Raw genomic sequence first — 17996 nt, forward strand, 5'->3', positions numbered from 1 at the left:
TTTCCTGACGAGTTCCCCTCATGCGTCCAATCACTGAAACACACTTGTCCCGACCGTCTCTACTTGTTTGGCCCCAAAGTGTTGAGCTTGCGGCCTGCCTCAAACCATGAATTGCGCTAACTACCTCAAAGTGCATGTGGGCTTTTAAGCAAGTTACCATTCCCTTGCCCAGTTTCTTCACAGCTCCTCGGAAATCTGTTGGCCTTGTCTCTCTCGAGTAGCGTCAATCACGTAGTAGTCCTTCACCAGTGCGGTCCCGTCCTCGACCGTCTTCCACACATCCTCGGGGCACGTCTCGGGCTTGAGGACATAGCAAATCGGATCCGGCTCCTGGGGCGGGATGTTCTTGATGTGCCACGTGTCCTTGACGCCGATCGTCGACAGCTCGTCCGTGACGGGGATGAGTCCCGTCGCGATGTCCCGGTTGAACGTCGCCCGCATAAAGATCTCGTACGCCGTCACGGGCTGATAAGACGGCACCTCGTGGCCGGCTTGGTAGACACGCGAGAAACTGTAGTTGCCGAGCTGGCGCGTCATGCCCGTCACACCATCGGGGGTGATGAGCGGGGCGTACCCGGCGTTGGCAAAGTCTATCGATCGGTTGTAGGGGATCGCCAGACTAGCCTTCTCGCCGCCGACCCAGTTACAGGCGTAGTCGCGATCTCCATCTGCACACAAGAGCGTTAGGAACAGCACGCAACTTTCAAGGATGGGGATGATCAAGACTCACACATCATGTGAACTTTGACGCCGCTATCGAGGAGGTACCCGATTGACTCTCCGAATCCACCCAGGATCATATCTATAAAAGTCACTCAGTATAACGTTCATCTGAAAGCATGAAGCGCCCGCGAATGGGAATGTAACCATCTTACCGAAAGTATTCTGGAAGCTGATGCCCACTGCCGCGGACGATTCCGAGTAGTTCACAGGCACGCCGAGAGACGACAAAACCTCGCCTTCGGTGAGGTACCCGTACAAGTGCGGGGCCGGGAAAGGGTCATATTTGCTGTGTCCGATATCATACCAGCCCCTTCCGTCGGCTTTGCTCTGGTAGATTTCGACGGCGTTGAAGCCGCACTCGGTGAGAAAGTCGCCGCAAATTTCAGTGTAGTTCTTCTTGGCACCGTTGGCTACCAGCGGTCCATGTTCTTTGAGAGCTTCCTGGCAGTCGAGAATTCGGTCTTTGCAACCGTCTGGGCGGGTCCAGTTGTGCATCAACGCATCGTAAACCGACTCATTGAAGATTTGCATTCCATAGGTCTGAACAGGTAGTCAGCGTTGTATCTCATCATGATGCACCCAGATACTCTAGGCTGTATCAAGGGGTACAGATTGCTCACATTGTTGTACGGGAACGTGATCCAAGTCTCACCTTGGATCGACAGGTCAATGAGCCCGTTGACGATTCCAAGCGTATCAAGGTGGATATACTGGGCATTCTCCTCGGGTGATGAGCCATTCTGGATCAACTCGTTCTGCGTCTGGAAGTGTCGAAAAATACCAGGCGCATAGTGTCCTCCGTATGACTCGGCCCACAAGCTGACCCGGTCGTCAATGGGCTTGTAGCCAGGGAACTCAAAGAACCACGTCTGCGCAAAGTGCCACAGAGCGTGCGCAGCATGCGCCGTGGTGTTCGATGTCTGCGATAGCTTCTGGCTGGATGCAGTGCCGTACCGGTAGGTGTAGTTGCCCTCGGGTACACCATCGCTGAAGTTGGCGGGGAACATGCCCCATGGTCCGTTCTCTTCGAAGTTCTCGTTGGCGTGGATGGTAATATTGGTTGGGATATCGTAGGAGAATCCGACCTGAGTCGGTTGGTCGATGTAGAGTAGATTCACTTCGTTGTTCCAACTCCACGGATTCAGACGAGTCGTCTTGGAGTCCTCGTTAACGAAGCAGGGGCCGTTTTCTTCGAGGAGGCCCATGATGGAGGAGCCTCCCGGTCCGCCGTTGAGCCAGATTGCCAATGGAGCATTTTCGGGAGCTTTGCGCGCCTCAAAGAACCAGAAGAAGCTTTAAGAATCAGCACCAGTTCCAATTGATAGCCGAGAGCATTTGCGGTTCCTACGTGTTGATTGGGTAGTCTTGAGCTTCCCCATCAACGTCATTCAGGGTTCCTGAGGGTAGCTGCACGTATCCGGCGTACGACTTGACCCCGGGCGTGGTCTCACAGATACCGGGCTAGAGGACAAGGACCTCAATTAGTCAAGGATGCAAAAGACCATCGAAAACAATGTGCGCTCACCTCTTTGTATGAAATGGTGACATTTTCGTGGAATTTGGACTTCAGCACCTTGATCCCCTCGGGTGTGGGCGGGAACTGCGCGGCCGCGAGACCAGCGAGCCCGACAAGCGCAATTGAGGCGGAGGACAACATCTTGACAAACACAACTCACGAGATCAAACCGCCATTGACTCTCTTTCGATACGATGGATGACTTTGGCAGTGTATTTATCGGAAGAGAGTCTTACAGATCAGCCTGTCTCGCATGACGTGACGCGTTGCACACGTCCTGAAGGATCGCGAGAACGACGACAGAGTGGGGTCAAACTCAGATAAACCTCTATCCCGAGCTTTTGATTCGACCAGAACTTTGACCTTCCTATCTCGGCCGGCGTTTAGACCTGATCGGCTTCCCGGCACGGTGCGGCACGGAGCAATTATCTCTGAGCATCACGGAAATCTAGCTTTAAATGGCTAATGCTGACATTTTTCACTTTCCAGAGTTGTGTCAACTTCAAAACCGACAATGTCAGCCATCTACCCCGATCGGCTTGCCTCTTACTTTCTATGAAGCCTTATTACAAGAGTCTTCTCGTAAACAAGATTCGTTGAATTAACACCAGACAATTGAGTCATTCAGGTCAACTATCCTCTATGTAACTTTCTGGGAGCGGCTCCAAACATGTTCTGAGAATAGAAAAGAATCTGTACTTCCACGACTTTATTTTCGAAATTATAATTTAGGACGCTCAAGGTGGGCTTCGATAGGTTTCTCTCCCGGCCTAGATCTTGAGAGCCGATAACGTTTGAATACATCGCTCCGAGGCTCGGGGAGATAGGCCTTAGAAAATTTGCTAGCGACTGCCTGCAATGGAATGGAACCTTTAAGCATATATCTTTGCGAGGCCGATAACGAACAATCCTGATTGATCAACATCAATGCACTGATCTTACATTGTTCGCTGGATTCAGGTTGGCTCCCCGCCGATCCATCTCGCTCCCCATGCGCTCAGCGTCTGATTTCTCCCTCCGCATCCACTGGCGCTCTTCTGAACTAGGAACTCCTTGACCTTTTGCGCCAGAAGCTCATGTACATGGTATGTAATATGACCCGAATTATACCAGAAGTACTCATAAATCGGCTGACACCCGTACGCGGCATAGTTCGTATCGATATCCCAGGCTTTGTAGCTAGGGCAGAAAGAGCTCGTATTGGTGAACCCGTACGACGCCGCGTTATCAAAGACCTGTGTAAGCCAGCTATACGTGTCAAATACCAGAGCAGTCACGTCGGGATGCTTTTCTGAGAACGCCTTTGCGGTCTGGTTGACTACGCCGTTGAACGTCTTGATCATGTCTGTGCTTGGAAGACGGGCTGGGTTGAGTTGCGATGCGGGCTGTAGTATGGTCAACGCGATTCTTGAAGAGGTTGTCGAAACGAAAACTGTGCCGGATTTGACGTACATTCTTATCGAGGGGAGGTAAGTTCAGGAACAGGAAGTGGCGATGCCCGGCTTCATATACAGTCTCCAAGGCTGCAAACTGCTCCGCGATGACTGCAGTGTACAGTTCCTCCCAGCTGTTCAGCCCGTTGACAGGGAGTTGGAAATTGGCCATGTCGTTGATGTCATTGATTCCAATGTAGGAGGCCACGAGTGACTTGGTGGGATCGGCGTTAATGACTGATTTGCCGTAGGTATCCCATTGTTCGACCTGTTTCTCATACGAGATGGTATGGTTCCAGTGCAGCGGGACGCTGCGATGGTGTTAGCTTCATCTCATACGCTTTGCGCCGGATTAGCTGAGAATTCCTCACAAGCTAGTCGAAATATCAGCCCCGGCGTATGCGAACCCCCATAATTGCTTCTCGCAGTCCCGAGGATGGCCCTCTTTGCAGCCAGTGAGCTCTTGAACCCAATTAGGCCCGCCGGCAGAAGACGTGTTCTGCCCCGGAACAATGCGGTCACCGAGGAGCTGCTCGGGTGTGAAAGAAATGTTCAGCTGGGATCCGATGAAGCTGTATGCCCAGCGACCTTCGGTTCCTTGAACGAATGTGTAAGAGTCGCCAAATGTGAGTCTGAGCTCCTTCTCGCGTCAGTGATTTCAAGTAGCCGTCCGTGTGGATACTCAGAACTCACACATATTCCGTATTCTTCCAGCTGAAAGGCGTCTCAACAGCGACTGGCGAAGCAATCGCAACTGCTGCTGCCCAGCCGAGCAGGTAGGCCTTGGAGACAACCATCGCGACAATGCACCAACGTCGAGTCGCTGCAAGGAACCGGAAAGCTGGGAACTTTTCGCAACACGAACAACGATATCAGATGGATCACTCCAGTAGGTAGACTTATAGGGCAACATCTCGACCCCTGAAAGCCCTCCGCCCCTCCATCTTCCCCGCTTCAGGGCCAGATGCAAGCTTTGAAAAGTAGACGCAACTGAAATGAAATGCCACCCGTGAAAACCGGTGGAATGGCGCAAACACCACCTAAAATTGCGGCTCGCAGGGGACAGCTCCCCCCTAGTTCCAGGGGACTGGGAGGGTGATTGGGCGGACTTTTTCGTCTCCACCAGTGAGCGCGGGGGGGGCCTAGCATCCCATCGGGCGTTCGCTGAATCGCTTCCCGAGTTCACCGGATCTACGGATAGAGTTTCTGGGGTAATCAAAACTGGCTTTCAGGAAAAGGGGTCAAAATTCAATTGCATTATGTACTTTTTGTCATTATTATTAGGGTGTAGGAGGTAAAATGTCTAAGTGTTCGTAGCTTTTTGCTGATTGCAATGGTGATTAATAGGCGTATCATGATCGTTCGGAGGAATGACAAACCATTATTCTCGGCAATAGCTCCAGTCGTCTACCAGAACATCCAGCCGGCTGCAGCGACTAGAACCAAGGAGCCCCTCAAGCGCCCAGCAGATCCGCTGCTCGATGTAGCAGTTGGGGTGTTGACGCCTGCGCTCAGTGTGGGTGCTATCACTGGAGTTGATGCCATTGTGGTGGCCACCAGGACAGATGAGCTGCCAGATGCCGATGGCACTGAAGACTGAGTTCCCGCTCCGCCGGTAACAGTAACTGTAACGGTGGGGGCAACGGATGTGGATGTTGTCAACTTGATGCCGCACACTGCCTCTGTGTCAAATGTGAAGGGCATATTCCTCGCTTCACATTCCAGAGTCTGTCGCTGAATGGAATCTAGACGGTATCCCCGTCAGTGCTAATCTAGCTTCACGCCAGTCGGAAATATCTACCGGGCAATACGGAAGCGGCGCATTTCTGGGCCATGCAGCAGAAGTATCTCTCACGATACTTTTGCTGGGTGCACATGCATGCAGCATCATTTGTGCAAGAGCCTCCGGGGAAGCTGCCGAAGAAGCAACCATTCTACGTCGCAGGAATATCAGTACCTGAAAAAACATTGAAGGATTTTCATACTTACATCGCACTCAGCGTTCCGGTTTTGTTCCTCCTGGTCGAAAGGAATCCCCATTGCCACGTTGGCACCAAGGCCAACCAATGCCAGGGCAGTAAGCAAGCGTGACATGGTTTTAATATGGGTGAATAAACGAGTGACGATAACGTAGCGAGTGACGGTAGCGAGTGACAAAAGCGAATTAATATGGAAAGTAATGAAGTCCGTGATCTCGAAACCAAGAATAAAAAATCACCAGACAGCGCGAAGATGCCGTCTATTCATACCCTCACGAGATGCATTGACGAAAGACAAAAGTCCCAAATTCTCGGACAAGCTTATTGCTGTGCCGCTAGAAATGTTGCTTCGGCAAATTTCAGCTCACGTTGCCTAGCCCCATCTAGGTGGTCGGTTCGTGTTTTACCTAGTGGACTATTTTTGAATCTCACTGCAGTCTAGCGCAACCGCCTTTTGGTTGACACTCGCGAATCGAATGATGCGTGCTTACTTGGCAACTTGAATGGATGCTACCCCGAATATTGCGACCTTGACGTGTTGTCTGGGTTTGGCCTCATCTGAAGGCGGTGAACTTTTCTTGCACTTACCGCTGAGATCTTCGAAGGGAGATTTACATCTAATTAATGATCTATAGTCCGAGAAAGGCCCCGAAGAAAGTCACGATGCATTCAAAGCAAAAACCCCGAATGAGGTTTGTTGGCTGTATTTAAGCCAGACATAACATAATTCCGCCTTTCAAACATATTACATTCAAGCGCACTACTGTTCCGCGCCCTCCCGCAGACTAAAGTCAATGAAGATATTTTCCATGCCGATTCCCATTAGTTTCCCATCCCCGAACCATTAAACTCCCGGCATGGATAGCTCACCTACCAATTGAAACATGATCCAAGTCTCACAACGAAAGTCGCACCGTCGAGACACAGACATATCAGCTGCGAGAAGCCCACGTTCAAGATTCTGCGGCAAGGATCTGGCCCCTTCTAGAACAGAACCGCCAGGAAAAAGACAATCCCCACTCTACGCTATTGGACGGGCTGCCGTCTGTGGCAGCCTCTAGTGCAAGACTCCAATTAGAGTACTTGCTCATGCAACGGTTTATTATTGCCTCTTTGAAACTTTGTCGGACGTCTTCATGCGTAACTTCTTGCCAAAGATGAAGAGAATTGGAATGCCGGTCGAGACGACTAGGAGCATGATGGACAGATAGACTGTAAACTTCATTGGACCTGTCGAAAAGCATTCTTCATTAACAAGATGTGCAACATTCAGAGCGAATTTCAGACTCACCTAATTCTTGAAGCCAAGTTGTCACCTGTGTGTTAAGAGGAAAGGATATGAAAACACGTAGAGTCGAGACGTTTACCAGAACGGGACCAGCCCACTGGGGGTAGCTCTCAATGACATAGTTTTGCACAATCGGCGCTGTGATCAAGGTTGATGTCATGAGAAAGAAGGTCCCGAGCAGCAAGACGGCGTAATGAAGGTGGTTCTGATCGGCGTATCCAAACACTAGAGCACCCGTGATGGCGAAGAAAATTGGCAGGATGAGATTGGGAAGCTGGTGTTCGGCTTCACGGCCACCCTTCTTCTTCGAGATCCAGAGAGACACTGAGTCGGCGACTGGTCCACCGACGACGAATATGACGATAGTTGACAAGATCTGGGGAATTTGCGAAAGGCCGGTGAGTTCGAAAGGAACGCTATTGTTTGAACGAAATGCATTAGTATTTTGGTCCCAGGACGAACTACCGTGGTAAATGCTTACCCAGCAGCGAGAAGAGCGAATGAGGTCGCCTGTCCTGTCGCACCCATGACCATCCCAAATGCAACCTGCAATAGAGTGCACCACAAGACAGCGGGGAACATGGTGGTCTTGAGAGTGGCGATGATCTGGAGGCCGGCATCCTTCCAGTGAGTTCCGCTCTGGAAGAACCCAAGGTCATCCCACCGCGTACGCGCGCCGTATGTGGCGTAGTCTAGCTGAGTGCGGTCCTCGCCCGCAGCTATGGGCCACAGCTGGTGTCCAGCAAGCTCTGCTTTAGATCTCTGTCTGAGTGTCTCGGGTACAAACAGGATGAGCATGATCCAGGTCAGGACGCCGACGGCGGATGTGATCCAGTAGATCCATCGCCAGTCCCAGTTGACAGCAATGTACGGACCAAGGATTCCGAAAAGCATAATCATTGGCCCCTACGTGAAGATGTCAGTTACTTGATATGGCTAACTCCTTACCGCAAATCGTGGGATTTGAAGGGTTGATGGTATGACCATCTCAGATGGCATAAACCTACCTGACTGGCAATGATGGACGCCACAGCTTTGTTTCTCTTGTGAAGAAACATCATATCCTGGACGATCAAAGGGAGCAAGGCCTCGACAGCACCAGACCCAAGACCGTGGAAGACTCTGGCAGCAATATGGCTTGTAAGCGACTTGCTGTATCCGGCCCAGAACCCTCCGCCCCAGGAAAAAGCCGACGTGAGGATGAGGACCGGACGTCTACCGATGGCAGCCGTAAGAGGGACCAAGAGATACGTAGCAACACCATTACTGAGCATGGGAATGGTCGCCAGAAGAGAAACAGACGTCAGAGAAACTGGAGTCACGCCGGGTGGCACAATGGCAAGAGGGTTTGGATTGCCTTTGAGGTCGGCATGCTTGAGAGTTGAAGCCGGATCGACTCCAGAGTACTCAAGGATGAACACGGGCAAGAGGCCAGCGACGGCGATCTCGGCAGCAAGCGAGACGGAGCCGACTGTGTGCTGTTAGAAATGGACGTTCCGCCCAAGTTGGACGGAAGAAGCTTACAGAAGCATAACGAGGCGACAGCAAGCCACTTGCGCCACTCAGGCAGATTGAGAGGATCCTTGGGATCCGGAGTAGGAGTCTTGATAGTCACGGTCAGTCTCCCAATGCATTTCGGATCCATCTGTGGTCCTTCACTCACGGGCACAAGCCGGATGTTTCCATCCTTATCATAAATCTCAGTACTTCCAAGCACTTCCTCTTCATGGACGGCAGCCTCCTGCTTCTCAGCCGTGATCGTATCGATGGAATCGATCCTCTCGAGCCCTCGTCCACCTTCCTGCAAGGTCTGCATCGGATAGCGCGGGGATGCTGGGGTCAGCGCCTGGGAATGTCGAAAATCCACGATGCTGAATGGGATAAACATCTGCGAGCTGCGCTTGGCGTACTTATCGATCCTCGATTCTCGTCTACCGCCACTGACATTATTGAAGTCGATTGGGACGAGAAGCCCATCGTTTTTGTCGTCGTTCATGATTTTTTTGAGTTTGAATTAGGGGGAAAGTATAAAGGTTAACGTCAATAAGAAAGGGGGTTGAAACAGTCGCCTCGAAAATAGGAGGAAAAAAGTCAATGGCAAAGACACGGACGGTGTTTTTCGCGTTCGAAAGTCTCCAGCCAGCGAAAGGGGGGTTAAATGAGTGAAGGAATCGAACAGGAAAGCATCGAAAAAGGTTGGGAGGAAGAATCCGGACCGGCCGTTTGGAAACTAAGTTGTTCTGATATCAGTATTTGGTTTCTTCATCGAGGACTGGGACGCGCATTTGCCTTCGAATGAGGAAGGTAGTAGATGGAAACGTTTGAATTGAAATTGCAGAGGCAAGACGGGGCATTTTTTACACGCGGCAGACTAGTGCAGATCATCGGTAAGGCGCCCCCACGTACCTTGTGTTGCGTAGTATTTTCGATCTCATTCAGACATCTGGAAGTTCTCTCCGATCATCTTAACATTGTCATGAAAATTCTCTCCTTATATGAAGTAACTTTTAGAAACGCCTTACAAAGAGATCCGGAATATCCAGGAACCTCAAGCCAGCCTCCTGGTAAAACGAGAGTCTCATCAGGATTCGTTCCAAGACATTTGATGGGATGACAGCAAATGTTGTTTATAGATGGCGGTACCAGGAAAGCGATCATGCTAAAGCATCCAATAACGGTCCTCTTCGTGACCTCTTTGTGGTATTTTCTGCGTTCACGGATTATCCGGTGGCATCAAACGTCGAGATGAAGCTCTAGACCCAATGACCTCCCCCACACATTCCCAAGATCATGTGCAATGAAGTACCCTGCGACTCTCGCGCGGCTTGTGGATACATGTAGATGGGATGGGCCGTGAAACAGCAGCCTTCATTTCAGTCGTCCCATGTTTGTATAGTCAGCGTTGCTCTTGCAGCGGAAAAGAGGGACAATGGCATGAGGAGATGGCAGAACCTGCGGGCCCTATGCTTGTTCTGACGGAAAAAGATGAGGCTCAAAAGCGTGTTGTGTGAGGTGCCACATTTATGCATCTGGACGTGCGCCTGTCGACAGTTGGTTTTATCGTTGCTTTGACTGTAAGATCATCACCTTGTTGACCGGACGTCATGAACGCGCAATCTGGTGAGGAAAGAAGCAGAGACGATGAGTGTACCAATTTAGTAAAACTTGTTACATGGTTCGTCATGTCGGGTGCGAGTCCCTAGCAATTTACAGTCTCGAATAGATCGAGAAGAGTTCTAGAAAGTCTCAAGATCAGGGCATGCTTTTTCTAGGAATAGGCCAAATGCCTAGATGCTGGTGTGGTTGGCAAAGAAGATCATTCGATTGGTTGCTCCGCAAAGTCTGATCAAAAAGCCCCGAAACCTTTCGAGTCTTCGGGGCTTGAGGGGCTGGGATAGGGCTGTCAACAGCATGGGCCGGCGGAAACCAAAAGCTGGACTCTGGAGCCCGTGCCTGGACGCGCCGAACCGGCGGCCGTTGCCAATTGACTTTCTATATCCCAGTTTCGTTGAGGTTTAACTTTGAGTTTTGATTTCTTTCAATACCTTACATTATCTCACCAAACGTCGTAATGTCAATTCTGCCACTAAGTGATAAGTACCAACTCCAGATTCTAGATGCGAAATCTTGCTGCAAAGTATAGTCAGAGCACTTGCAACTGGAGCTTAGGGGGAGGGCATAGACTTCACCCGGAACGCCCATGCTTCTTCCCCGCCAAGCTCTCGACGAAAGCAGGGCTTTGCTGTCACAACTGTCTGTTTCTGTTTCGGACAAGTATCCACATCCCGTCTCGGAAGTAGTTAATGCTGTAGATCACCCACTTCCCGTGTCAATGATGACAAACCTCCACGATGGAGGGATTGAGTGAGACGCTGCGAGTTTGGTGAACTTCGCGACGCGAGACCAACAGCAATGTTTTCGACATGATACAGATTCATATGGACCGTTTGGACATATTGATTAATTCTCACATCGCATCCTCCATGAAGAGAGGCGACTCTGATGATCTCGTGAGTAGTAAATTGCACCGAAGTTTTGTACATTTCCGATCAACAAGAAGAGTTCCATCAGCATTGGCGAGGACCATAGTTACCTAGGAACCTATGCTGTTATGTATACATATCCATACCATCTTAGCAGAGGCAGTCTAGGTCGACTAGAGATAAGTGTAGTGGTCTTAGGGTCCTGATGAGCATATCGTCTGCCTGTTCGCGACTACACAGGACCCTATGATACATGACCAGAGTCTTTTACTAGTACACATCGTGGGTTTGTCGGTAGAATCTTAGGTCTTCCCAACTCATTGCACATCTTGCGAATTTGCCCAACGTCTTGTGAATATCGAACGCGTTCCGCTAAAGCTCTCTTACCGACACCCTATTTCCTAAATCTGGTGCACTTCTGGCTTTCTCAATCTTCACTATGTTCTGACGGTACGGCCCTTCACGGCCCCTCCCCGACTGTGGATCCGATCTGCGGGCCGAGTTCTTATCGAATCCGGCGTGAATCACCGTTCAAATGCCGGCCTGACGTAAGACTCGCACGGTTGCGTCTCCTGGGTGTTAGGCAGCCGTTGGATAAAGCCCTGCGGGCGGCATCGATTTAGTCCTCTCATTTCATTGGTTTAATATCGAAGCTACAAGGCCAACTTCAGTGTGGACACGCTGCGCCTTTGTAGGAAGGGCGCTAGCAAGGTAAACATTTTTGGCGCAGTACTTATTAGAGACATGTCATCCCCATTCGTTTAAGCACAAAAGTTCCAAATTGTTGACCTTTCGTCGTCTGTGGTGGCTGAGCGGCTCGCAACGGGCTGCGTAATTTTGACCTCGTATTCTCAAGTATTTGCAACCTGAAACCCATTCCTGCCATCGTCGGGTGTCGTTCATATCTCGTAATAACCTTGGGAAACCCGGGGGTACTCCTTCGTTACAACATACAGCATTGTTCACCATGATCGTCGACACAAGCTCTCCGCCCAAAAGAACCCGGGAAAGCACATCCAAAGTCCGAACCGGGTGCAGCACCTGCAAAGCTCGTCGCGTAAAATGTGATGAAGCGAAGCCCGTTTGTCGACGGTGCACCGTCGGAAGCCGGAAATGCGAGTACAAGTCGACAAGTCCAGCACGATCACCCCATCATAACGTGATCACCGTTTATGTTCCCCCTACGAAAAGTCAGCCGGCATTTTTCGAAAGCACAAGTGGCCTTGATTTCTTTCACACCAACATTGGCACGATACTTGACGGACAGTTTGATTCAGAGTTTTGGAGGAAGCTTGTCCCACAGTTATCACACTCCGAGCCGTCGATCCGACATGCAGTGTCGGCAGTTAGTGCAGTTTACCGCGATGTTGAGGCATCATTGCGGCATCCATCAGGGTTTGTGAAGGCTAACCCCGAGGCACAGAGAGAATGGAAGCTCGCACTCAAGAGCCTCTCTGCTCGAATTCAGACGAACCCAAACTCCAGCCTAGTACCTTTGGTCTGCTGTCTTCTGTTCACATGCATCGAGTTCCTTAGAGGCGATGCCGACTTATCAATGCTTCACATCCACAACGGGTTCAACATTCTGGCCCCCCTCAGACCCAACAGCGGCGCCACACCGGAGACAGGGTCAAGGACCCCCTGCAACGATCTCACCTTGATTCAGGATCACATCTTCCCAATGTTCTCACGCCTGGGCATCCTCTCCTGTCTGGCCGGTAGATTTACCCCGCCAGTCTACATGCATACGGAAGAGGACGAATCTCCACACAAGGACTTTGAGGACGCTAGACGGCGGTTATTCGCTATCGCTGACGCCTGCATTCGGTTCATCAACGCGGTCAGCCCCAAGGCAGACACGCTGCTTGTGGGCATTGATGACCTTGTTGAGCAGGCCAAGCTGCAGACCAGATTACAAGTGTGGCACAGGCAGTTCGATGATCTCTTGAAACGGCTGCAGTCTGTCGGCAACCCGCCCAACCCAGACGCGGTCAACATCCTTCTCGTAAACCACAAGGTCGTCAACATTTGGACACGAGTCTGCACTACATCTCAGGAAACAGACACAGATGTTTACAGATCAGACTTTGACGAGCTGGTGACGTACGCAGAGCAAGTCATCAAGCCAGGCAAGGTACAGGCAGGACCACAGCTTCTTTCATTCGACGTCCAACTCCTGGCACCGCTATTCTACGCCGCGCTGAAATGCCGTCACTCGTCAATACGATGGCGTGCCCTGGAGCTGCTTCGTCTGGCACCCCGACGAGAAGGTTTATGGAACGCGCACCACGCATATCTCACGGCCAAGCGCATAGTCGAGCTGGAAGAACAGCATCTAGGTGGAGAAGGAGCTCTACCCGACGAGACGTCGAGACTTTTTGGTCTGCCTCTACCTGATGACCAGTCACGGGTCTACAACCTGTGCGAGCTGCCATTTGACTTTCGTACGTTCGATCATAGTGTGGTGGCCAGCCCAACGTGCCCAGGCACGCTTGAGGCCAAGTTTCAGACCAGACCAATGGGTGTGTTTGGAGAGTTCCAGAATTTCACGGAGTACATCAAGTTATGATATGGTGGATATCTATGAATTGCGCCCATATCTTCTATCTTCTAGAGCCTTCCTTCAACTTATTGTACAGCCGGTACTTTCCTCGTCTCCAATACAAACCAATACTCCAGTCAAATCCACAGTCCATGTCCATTACTCCACCTGCCACTAGATACTCAAACAACTCTCAAATCTGTGCATTTGCCTTCTTCCAAACGATCTCAAGCATGATTGCCTTGAATCTCCTCCATAGACGAGCTGCTCATTTCAAAGGCAGCCTTCCTGGAGTGCTTAACAGACCAAGCCGCGCTGCTCCACTGACCATCAAATCCAATACCGGGATGGAGTACCGTTACCGCAAGAATCGCCAGGAAAATCATAGGCCCCTCCAGGATCATGAAAGACACCTCGTCATTGGCAATAGGCCCGTTAAAGCCCTGCTGCAATTCCGCAACACGGTACACCGAGCGGATGAAGACCAGCAGAACAGCCGCGCCGAGCGCCCACTGGAACAAGAAGAACTTCTTTGTCGACCTGAGCTCAGCGAAGCGTGATCCACCCTTGTTGCCCTCGGTCGTCTTGCGGAGGCGGAAGACGAACTCCAGCCACAGGAGCATGAAGACTAGCAGGGACACGACTTGGAACACAACACCCGCGACCATCATTGCTCTGCCTGTCTCCCTGCCGGAGTGTGTGTTTGCAGTAGCTGCGATACCGCCACCGGCGCCCTGCAGAACGAGCGAGATGAAGTCGCTCGTCATGAATGTGATTGCGTAGGTGCGAGGGCTGAAGCGAGAGATGTGCTGGCCATGAACGATGATGATACGGGAGAGGCAGAGGTAGAGGGCACCGGCAAGGAAGGCGGGTGCGATTGTAAGAGGAACGAGGTAGCTGTCGACCTTTTGTCAGATACTCTCAAAGGCCATGGAGTTTGGAGAACTGCTCGGTCCAAGACTTACATGATGAAGTTGTTGAAGTCGAATGGGTTGTTATGCAGCATGATTCTGCCGGCATATCCGACGACCTCGAGGACGAGACCACAGACCATGCCGACCATAAATCCCCATGTCTTATATCGGATGCCGAGACCAATCTGGGCGATCAAAAGCAGCCCAAAGGCTGCAGCGTAGACTGCATTACCAGCAAGAGTTGGAAGGTATTCAACTTGAGCACAGCTGAGGGGACATGTTTCCACGGTGCAGTTGGCATTTGTTAAAAGAGGGCAAACTTCCGACATTGTGTCTGTGGTTTTAAGAAGACGAGGTAAAGAACAACGTGAGGGAGCTGAGACCGGAAGAACTTTCGATGCACTGCGTTGCAAGGTTGGTGGACTGATCAAATCGATGCGATCCCGTCCATACACATATATATCTACGCGCCCTCTCCGCAGTTCGCATCCTCGACAATAGCATGTCCAGAATTCCAATCCTCTCGCACTCTCGCAGTCGACAGCCCTATTCGGAAAGGGGCTAGACAGATACGACCTGTCCGCTACAGCCTACAATCCTCATGTCAACATAGCCTCAATCCCGAAAGCCACATGGCATGATTCGCCAGTTCGCATCTGACACCGAAAGACTGCGAAATCAAGTCAGCGTTGACCCCTTGCGCCATATGCTTGGCACCTAGCCAAGTGCAGTCAGAGCCTCCCGAAACGAGAGCTCCCGATTGGTGACGGGGTCGGACTCTCGTATCCAGCTAACCAAAAATCGTTTAGCGACCCTCTGGGTAGGCGCCCCAAAGATAGACTCGTACAGTCCTAACGCAAATAGGAGATAATGCGACTCTCAATATACGGGCCGCAATATGCTTGCACAGAGGGAATGCTGTTTGATAACATGTCAACATATCAGAAAGCCTGTTGGCGTTCTTGCTGACATGGTACGTGTCCGCTGCAGAACCTCTCCGAGGATTTTCTCTGTTCAGCCGCGTCATTATGCTCCGCCACTTGAATTGACCACTTCTCTTTGGCAAATCACTGACGCCTTGACTTTATTCAGCGCGGGTTGCTGGCCGGTGAACAGTGAACTTAGTGAGCAGCAATACAGGCATATGTCGTTACCTAGTGTGGCCCAAGATTAAACCATAATGCATGAAACACCACTGCCTGCTCATGTTGATGTTTTGCCTTATCTAGAGAATTGGCGTGACTGCAAGATTTATTGTAATTGAATATTTGACCACGCACCAATCTGCTTTGCACATGTACTGGGGCCGGGGTAGATCAACTTGCTATCAACATGTCGAGGAGCGACAGCAGGCAGCTGGTTGTCCATTTCGGAATCCTCGTTGCATAGCAAAACCGCCACCAGGGCGGCAAACTGCAACACGCCTTTGACCCGAACAGCGGCACTGCGGGTGACGTCGATTGGCATGACAGAAGACCGGAGGTACAAGAGGACGCACGACATATTACAAGCTTCTTTAACACGTACTTTGTTTCTACATCCTGTTCAGCAATCAGAGGTTGTGGCACACAACTTGTCAAGAATGGCATACACCATGGCCATGTGTCGCGGTCTTTCAGCAAACCTCACTCAATGTGCTGTTCAGTAAGGTATCAATGGATAAGGCGAGCGACCAGATTGTACATCTTGTCGTTCTTCCAAAGCGCATCGACCCTAGTAAGTGAAGCCTGCATGTATGCAGCAAACATTCCAGTGTCGTCTTTGTTCTTCAAGAACAGACCTGGATGCAACGGATCGCATTCGCCGCCCCGTCCGAAATCTCCAAGCAATTGATCACGTACTGTAATTGAACCACTTCAAAGACGAACCCAGGTTTCAAACAACCTCACCTGCTAGAATAGTTTACATATATAATCGATAGGAGTTTTCCGTATTATCCATGTGATTTGTCCTTCACCGTAAATTCTTGAGACAAAACATACCCCACGATCAATCCGGATACAGAAGATAAATTGATCACTTTCAAGCACACGTTGACCGTTATAAGACAACACTATGGTGCGCCGAATGAGGACTTTGAAGCATTTACAAAGTTAGAAAGCCTGTGGAGGCTAACATGAGAAACAGTACTCGAACAATTCGAACGCAGACAAGGACAAGAAAAGCAATGAGAGTAAACCGCCGCCGAAGAAGCACAACGACACGCCAGATAGAGATGACATGACCGAAAGGGATGTGCAACGTGTAAAATTTAATGCCAATAAACACAAAGACGGAAAAGACGACCCGAGGGATGTATGAAATATTTTCTGCTCCAAAATACTCAACTGCATTGGTGTGCGGATGACTGATGCTGACCAAATCTGCAGATGTTAGGATTCGCTAGGAGGTTTGAAGCAGCCTTTCAAAAGAGACAAAGTGCCGCGAGGGGGATTGAGACGGAAGATGCCGAGAATAGTCTCGCTGCCGGCAGCTCTACCTCTAATCAGAGTAATGTGCCAAGCGATGTCCCGGACGGCAGTGGCAATTCTCGTGGAAACTCCGTAAGGGGCCGCGGTGGAAACAGGGGAGGCCGAGGCCAAGGAGGCCGCGGTGGAAGCAGGGGTAGTCAAGGCAGAGGAGGCCGCGGTGGAAGCACAGGGGCAGCGAGTCGCAGTAGGTCAAGGGGAGGCCGCGGCACAAGCTCGGAGAGAGGCTCTCACGGAAACTAGAAGAGAGCCTTTGGCCAAGAGCACAGTCGGCGAAGCAGGAAGAATTCTGGTTGCAGCTCGTGGAGGAAGAAGCCCCCGCCAGGCAAGCCACTTCACAAATAGACAATTAGGCAGCAAGCCATGATAAGTAGCATTCTTACAGGCCTAATTCACCTAGTGACAGCTCATGTGGAATCAGATTACGCCTGACTTCGCTGTCGAATAATGGAGACCGATTGATAAGGTGAACAGCGTGTCACACTATCTTTGCGTGTACTCCTCACGTCCGAGAAGATGTGTTATCCTATACTTGTTGTCAAGGAGCCCTTGTGTTAAGCAATAAGTAGGCGTCAACATGGCGTTTCCGAATCTTATGGAAGCGCCGTTATGGATGTATTCATGTCTACAGCTGCAGCTGCAGCAGAATGAACATCGTTCTTTTAACCACATCAGTCGGGTAAAGTCATCAGGCTACCAAACAATGGATTTCAGCGGCGTGCTGGTAAACATTATTCATTTGTTTGTGGTAAACAGATCTCGATTGAACAAATTTTATTTGCCGCCATATGAAACAAATACGAACAATGAATCGTACCCAAAGAACTCTCAACCTTTTGGAAGTCGATGCTCCCAACATCTGCATCCTTCGATGCGACATAGAAGACCAGAACGCATAAATGGCCAACGGGACTCGCGTTCTTGAATTTCAGTTCTTCTCAGCTGGGACTCTAGCCTCATGTAAACGCCACCATCGATCTCACGAATCATTGAACCTGAAATTGCAGATACAAATACCAATTTCAAGTAAATCTCCGACGTGGTACACTACTAATCATGGTAAGGAGACATAGAGAGGACACCATAGTGGCTGCGCAGCTACTAACACTCAATCACTACGCCGAAGGTTTGATGGGACTAACAGTACTTC

The 17996-nt window shown here is 50.6% G+C and overlaps 6 protein-coding genes across 6 annotated transcripts; 1 reads left to right on the forward strand and 5 right to left on the reverse strand.

Annotated features, from left to right (window-relative positions):
- Positions 1–177: 177 nt before the first annotated feature.
- On the reverse strand, positions 178–2494 carry CABS01_02753 (serine carboxypeptidase; the record flags this gene model as incomplete). The annotated part of the gene is made up of 7 exons (XM_060536131.1): positions 178–668; positions 731–802; positions 876–1263; positions 1344–2016; positions 2072–2184; positions 2249–2394; positions 2476–2494. The coding sequence occupies 7 exons, from the start codon at positions 2492–2494 to the stop codon at positions 178–180; spliced, it is 1902 nt and encodes a 633-aa protein (XP_060394043.1).
- Positions 2495–3195: 701 nt separating this feature from the next.
- On the reverse strand, positions 3196–4469 carry CABS01_02754 (uncharacterized protein; the record flags this gene model as incomplete). Its single annotated transcript, XM_060536132.1, has 4 exons — positions 3196–3624; positions 3692–3983; positions 4044–4304; positions 4366–4469. 4 exons carry the CDS (start codon positions 4467–4469, stop codon positions 3196–3198), a joined length of 1086 nt encoding a protein of 361 aa, XP_060394044.1.
- Positions 4470–5079: 610 nt separating this feature from the next.
- CABS01_02755 (uncharacterized protein) lies at positions 5080–5766 on the reverse strand (the record flags this gene model as incomplete). The annotated part of the gene is made up of 3 exons (XM_060536133.1): positions 5080–5417; positions 5474–5606; positions 5662–5766. The coding sequence occupies 3 exons, from the start codon at positions 5764–5766 to the stop codon at positions 5080–5082; spliced, it is 576 nt and encodes a 191-aa protein (XP_060394045.1).
- Positions 5767–6753: 987 nt separating this feature from the next.
- On the reverse strand, positions 6754–8935 carry CABS01_02756 (major facilitator superfamily transporter; the record flags this gene model as incomplete). The annotated part of the gene is made up of 5 exons (XM_060536134.1): positions 6754–6863; positions 6943–7355; positions 7421–7845; positions 7947–8410; positions 8464–8935. 5 exons carry the CDS (start codon positions 8933–8935, stop codon positions 6754–6756), a joined length of 1884 nt encoding a protein of 627 aa, XP_060394046.1.
- Positions 8936–11889: 2954 nt separating this feature from the next.
- CABS01_02757 (uncharacterized protein) lies at positions 11890–13491 on the forward strand (the record flags this gene model as incomplete). The annotated part of the gene is made up of 1 exon (XM_060536135.1): positions 11890–13491. The coding sequence occupies one exon, from the start codon at positions 11890–11892 to the stop codon at positions 13489–13491; it is 1602 nt and encodes a 533-aa protein (XP_060394047.1).
- Positions 13492–13691: 200 nt separating this feature from the next.
- Positions 13692–14707, reverse strand: CABS01_02758 (RTA1 like protein; the record flags this gene model as incomplete). The annotated part of the gene is made up of 2 exons (XM_060536136.1): positions 13692–14361; positions 14430–14707. The coding sequence occupies 2 exons, from the start codon at positions 14705–14707 to the stop codon at positions 13692–13694; spliced, it is 948 nt and encodes a 315-aa protein (XP_060394048.1).
- Positions 14708–17996: the final 3289 nt, after the last annotated feature.

The sequence above is a fragment of the Colletotrichum abscissum genome (genome assembly GCF_030869225.1).
Source record: "Colletotrichum abscissum strain IMI 504890 chromosome Unknown Scaffold_5.1, whole genome shotgun sequence".
In the NCBI taxonomy this organism is placed as follows: Eukaryota; Fungi; Ascomycota; class Sordariomycetes; order Glomerellales; family Glomerellaceae; genus Colletotrichum; species Colletotrichum abscissum.